This window comes from Cynocephalus volans, chromosome 6 (assembly GCF_027409185.1).
Source record: "Cynocephalus volans isolate mCynVol1 chromosome 6, mCynVol1.pri, whole genome shotgun sequence".
Lineage (NCBI taxonomy): Eukaryota > Metazoa > Chordata > Mammalia > Dermoptera > Cynocephalidae > Cynocephalus > Cynocephalus volans.
Window position 1 is genome coordinate 164,071,744 of NC_084465.1, and position 6,000 is coordinate 164,077,743.

General features: G+C 41.2%; 1 protein-coding gene across 3 annotated transcripts in view; it reads left to right on the top strand.

Annotated features, from left to right (window-relative positions):
* SPTLC1 (serine palmitoyltransferase long chain base subunit 1) overlaps positions 1 to 4,724 on the top strand; it is a 64,270-nt gene extending 59,546 nt beyond the window's left edge. For all 3 annotated transcript variants that reach the window (XM_063099355.1, XM_063099357.1, XM_063099356.1), the window contains 2 exons: positions 1,476 to 1,549; positions 3,137 to 4,724. In XM_063099355.1, coding sequence (XP_062955425.1) covers positions 1,476 to 1,549; positions 3,137 to 3,230 — 168 coding nt within the window. In that variant the 3' untranslated portion in view covers positions 3,231 to 4,724. The remainder of the gene's footprint in view (positions 1 to 1,475; positions 1,550 to 3,136) is intronic.
* Positions 4,725 to 6,000: the final 1,276 nt, after the last annotated feature.

Consider the following 6,000-nt stretch of genomic DNA (forward strand, 5'->3'; position numbering starts at 1 on the left):
ACAGTCTCACTACTGCTTTGTTCCAGAGACACACAGAGGAGGGCATGTGAATGAAACGACTTAACATTAAAATATTAATATACTGCACTTACCTAGATTACCCACATAACAAACACAGGAGCTGGAAGGCTGCGGACAGCCCACAGATCCCAGAATCATGTCTGTGGGCCCCATTCTCTTCAAGAAATCATCTGGAGATTGAGTGAGAGGAGAACATTCTGGGACTGGGAGCAAAGTACTACCTAGAACTTTTCCTGTGTAGGAAGGAAAAGGAAGAAAGATCATACAGGTTCTTTGCATAATCACAGCTTCCCTTGCACAAGTCTTCAAAACCCTTTGTCCCACTCTCCTCTTTTTCTTTTCAGTATTTGAGGAGAGAAAAGAGTTGTAGAATGGAACTCGTTTAAGCTTTGTAGAACTGAGAGGTTTTGCCAAGTTTTGTGTTGAGTTGCTGGACAGGATGCTGTTTTTACAAACCAAACTGGTCTGTGATGTCTCTTAACCAGCCAGGGCTAGAAACAGAGCCAGTCCAGATGTTTTCAGGAGGAGTTCACTTTTCCAAGGAGTCAGCGAGAAGCTGTCATGACTGCCTGGGATTGTTCTCCGTCTCTCCCTTGCAGCTGACAGCATGACCCCACCTCCAGGGTCATTCTTTTATTCCGGGCATTTGGAATAGTAGTTCTTTCCTTTATGCCTTGCTCTGTTGATTTGGGTTTTTTTTTAAAAATATAATTCACATACCATAAAGTTCGCCCTTTTGAAGTATGCAGTTCAGTGGTTTTTCAAATTTTCACAGTATTGTGCAGCCATTACTGTCTAATTCCAGAACATTTTTATCACCCTGAAAAGAAATCCCCATGACTATTATCTTGCTCTGGTTTTTATGCTTTTGTTTTAGTAGAGAATGTTTTAATTAAAAAAAAAAAAAATGTGGACAGGTGGTTAGCGTATGGGAAAGCTGCGCAAAAAATTCGTTAACATCAGACACTTCGGTGCCTGTTATTGCTAATATTTAAAGTGTAGCGGTTTTTCTCTGACAGCCCTGCTGCTGCTGTTCTTAAGTTCAGCTCTTGATTGCCTTACAGGGTTTTGCTCATAAGACATCCCCTGTGTTCTAATTCTGCTTTGTCTAAAATGATAACCACTAGCTGCCTATGGCTGTTTACACTTAAAATTAATTAATTTAAACTAAGTAAAATTAGAAATTCAGCCTCTCAGCAGTACCACTCCCATCTCCAAGTGCTTGATAGTCAAATGGGGCTCATGGCAACTGTGGTGGACACTGTAGGACAAGCATGTCTGTTGCTGCAGAGAGTTCTGTGGAACAGTGCTGCTCGAGGTGTTGTAGTGGCTCAGTTTTGTCCTTCAGCAGTTATAAGGGCAGAGTGCTATGTGGGGTTGCAGGACGCCTTCCTGCTTTAATGGCTCCAGTGTCTGAAGTCTGGGGTGAAATGTGTTCCTTTCCCTTCATACAGTGCATGGACAGGAGCATTGCATTAACTCAGGCTCGCTACTTGGAGGAAGAAGAGAAGTGCCTCCCTCCTCCAAGGTGGGTTGACATTGAACGATGATCTGACTTTGTTTTCCTCCTTTAAACTCTATAAAATATATTATGTTTTGAATAATTTTGAAAGACTGTAACAGGAAAAGAGGAATGTCTGTCATAAAATATAGTACATCACCTGTTTTTTATCCTTAAAATAGATGTTTTCAAATTTTAACTGAAAAGCCCTTCAGGACCCACTGTGTACCCTCCCAGTTAACTCAAAGAAATGGCTGGGACCCCAAGAATGAACTAGGGCAAGCTCAAGTTCTGATCAGCTAATATCTGTCATAGCCCGAAGGTGGCAGGTTCTGCACCTGCAGCTTCTGCCAGGAGGAGGACAGTCCTGCAGGGAAGGGATAGCCATCTGGGTTGTGGTCATGCCACCTCTGCCTGGCCAGGGCACAAGTGACACTTCATCCGGCAAACACTCATGAAGCACCTCAGGGAAAACAAAGCAGGGGCAGGGCAAACCTGAAGCATCAGCAGCACACACAGAAGGTACCAAAGGACACTAGCTTCTGTCATCAGAGCACTTACAAACTAGTCAAAGGAGGTGGTCACCCTAACCATGGTGGCATGGTCAGTGTTGCCCGGGCTTCTGAGATCAGGTGACACCTAAGCTGAACCTGAAGAGGTGAGTGTGTTTGTCAGACAGTGGGGGGGCATTGTGGACTTCCGGCAGCAAGGTGATGTGAGCTGTGCTCAGGATTTCCAGTGGCTTGGAGACCTCCGGATACATCTGGGAGCCCAGAGCATAAGCCTCAGAGGGACCAGAGAGAGGGGTCCTGGAGAAGGTCAGGTGCAAGTCAGGAAGGTCACTGGAGAGCACACCGAGGAGTTTGAGTGCTCTGCAGACACAGGGCACCAGCCTGGGGTTTTGGAAGCTCACTCTGGCAGCAGCTCGACAGCATCTTAGAGATCCTGTGCCCTCATTTTCCAGTGCACCCACGCACATATGGATCCTGTGCTTGCTTGTGACTTGTGAGGACTGGACGTGTTTGTTTGTACCCTCGGCCCTCCATGCCCAGCACACTGTGGCTCAGTAAACATGTGTCCAGTGGATGAAGCAGGGGCTTGCAAAGGAGATGAAAGGCACAGAGGTAGCATTGTACTGTCAAGATGGTGTTTCTTCAGTTTCCTGGAAACTTGAACATTCTGCCTTGCCTCAAAGTATTACAGACCTTCCACATTGCCCTATTGAATTATAAATATGAACAACCAGGCATTCACTGATTTGAGAAATGTTGAATTCCTGCTTTGTGCCTGGTACTGCTCGAAGCAGTAAGTTGTTGAAAAGGAACTGCTTCCCAGCCCCATCATCAGACCTCCACAGCCTGGCCACCCTGACTAGACACACACAAGCAGTACAGGCTGGCAGCATACAGCTGGCAGCGGCCAGTAGGGAATGTGTTAGGCTTGCAGGCCACAGCGTCCCTGTCACATGCAGAGAAACTAATGTGCAGGCCGAGTTCCAAGAGAGCTTTGCTTTTAAAAACCGGCAGCACTGGGTCTGGCTTTCTGGTTGTAGATGACTGACACTTGGTGTGGACTCTCACGTTGTAATTTTTTATATCCTTTATGATTTCTCAGCATTAGGGTTGTGGTCACAGTGGAACAAACAGAAGAAGAACTGGAGAAAGCCGCGTCCGTCATCAAGGAGGTGGCCCAGGATGTCTTGCTGTAGCTGAGTCCCAGGACCCAGTGGCCTCCTGCCACCCAACATGCTAATGGCAGTTTTCAGAGACCTCCCACTGGCCAGGGAGTGACCTAACGAGAGCACCTGAATATTTGATAGTGTTGTTACCAGATGGTGTGGAGATGGACCGAGCGTGTGACCCTGAGAAGGATGCTTCTTATTTTAACAAAGAAAACACATCTAAAAGCCCGGGAACTGATCTTTTTAAGAGGAAAACCAATGACAGCGTATAACTGATATTTAAGTTGTGCTGTTTAGTACTATTTAAAGGTTTTATTATACTAGTATTTTATATCCTTTTTTGTTGTGGTCATTTAAAACTGGAGCTTTAGTTTCTCTTTTCTCCCTTGTAATAATAACAATTCCATAAGCACTCCCTAACTAATTAATACTTCATAGAAAAGACAGCTTAGCAACATTAAAGCCAAGAGGAACACTTCAACATATGAGACACAAAATTTATTAGTGAAGATCTAAATCAACCACATCTTTTCCAGTCTTCATCATATGGAACTAAATGGTGGCTAAAAAGAATACTACTTATGTGATTATTATAAACTTTTCATTATAATATATTTGAATCCTAGGATTTTTATATACACTAAATATTGATGTTACACCATTTCTAATCTCAGCATCCCTAACCAGAGAATAGTCATTATACTTCCTAATTGAGCAATAATTTAACTCAAATACTATTTTATTTTAATATAATTGACTCTTACATTATTATATGTTTTCCAGTCTGTTTTACGAAGAGGGTTATTCTGTTGATCCCAAAATATAAATCACGTTCTTCATATTTTAGAGTATCTCAAATGTATTCTTTTTTTGTATGATGTGTTTTCTTAGAGAGTATAACTACAGGCTTTTTCTTAGCTAAAAAAAAATGAGAATTTTTTCTTTTCAGCTTAAGAATTCCAAATACAGGAGTCCCTCCTTATCTGAAGTTTTAGTTATCCATGGTCAACCGTGGTCTGAAAATATTAAGGGGAAATTTTCAGAAATAAACAATTCATAAGTTTTAAATTGAGCACCATTCAGAATAGCGTGATGAAATCTCTTGCTGTCCCATCTGGGACGTGAATCACCCTTTTGTCCAGTGCATTCACCCTGTATATACACCACCCACCTGTTAGTCACTTAGTAATTGAAAAGACAGTGTATATACAGTTCAGTGCTATCTGCAGTTTCAGGCATCCACTGGCGGGTCTTGGAACGCATCCCCACACATAAGGAGGGACTACTGTACCTAAAAAGATGTGAAAGCACTAAAAATAAAATTTTTAAGCTGTATTTTACCCGTTTTTTCTTTAGCAAACCAAGTTAAGTGGTATTAAAGGTTGGTGATATTTGCCACAAGATAGCACATAAATATTACACCATTATTCCTTCTCATTAATGTTCAGTTTCTATTTGCTTGAGGTATTGTGTACATATGTGCCTTGTGATTGCTGCTGCTTTAAAGGATTCTGTACTCTCTGGGGGATGAATGTTTTGTTTCATTCTGTTTTTTAATGAAATAAACCTACATTCCTGATGATCAGTCTATTTGTGTATTAATTTTAACTTTTTTACAAACCTAGGGTGGTATTCCTTGTGTGTGTCTTGTTTTGTTTTGAAAATAATAATTTAATGTTTTAGTCTCTTTCTTCACACCCAACCGAAGAATGTACAGTATCTGAAACTTCCTACATTCCCACAGCGAGCACTGGCCCCGTAAGACTGCTAAAGTACCAGTCAGCATTTTTGTAAACAGATAATAGTAACTTTTCAGTAACTTTAATAATACTTTTTAAAGTCAGAATAGCAGCATCTATATGTTTATTGCTACTTTAAAAAAAATAATTGGAAGTTTTGGGACAGAGAGACTTCAGTCCTTGAAACACACAACATTTTAAACAAAAAGGATCAAAATCTTTTATATTGTAACTATAAAGTGACTACAATCCAGTAATGTACACCACACACCACACACACACACACAAACTGGAAACAATAAAATTTGCATTAAACTGAGGCTAAATGCTGAGAAAGGACAGTCATCTCAAATCTGAAGTGGGTTACAAGTTTCTTTTACAAAAAGCGAGAGGGCTCCTAAGTGCCCCATCAATGATCCTGTGTTTAGAAAGGCAGTGGCTTGGCTGAGCACTGTGGGAACCATTTGGAGCCCATCTCCACTTACCACCATTGCTCGGAGGGGAGAAGGGAACCACACAGCTGCTCCCTTTTTATTGTCTACAGCTATATTTCAACTCAGGAAAAGTAGAACTTTGAGGCAAGTTGGGACAGAAAAGATAACCATTATTTTATCAAATTCAGAACTGCACTAACTGTACCACATACACTTATTTTATGTGCCACTAAAAACAACTGTATCTGTAATATGTCATCAGCTGTAAAATCTCTTTCAGTATCTGAGCTATTATAATGTGGGTGCAGATGATGCATTTTAAAATCGATGTAATAAGACAAATAATCATCTGACATATAAGCCTGACACCATCTTTCCTTGTAGACATAAAACCTTAGTCCCAGGAGGTAGAGATGTCCAAGCTTAATGGTGGCCAGCTAAATCTGAATATCTCCTTACATCTTCCCAAAACACCATCCTTATGGTGACATCAAATGCAAACATGCATAACCCACATCTACACTATGGGTTATGCTATAGAGAATACTTCCCCTACTTAACTGCCTGGTAAAGAGGAAAATGGGCTAGAAAGCTTAAGAATAATGGAACACAGATTAATTAAAT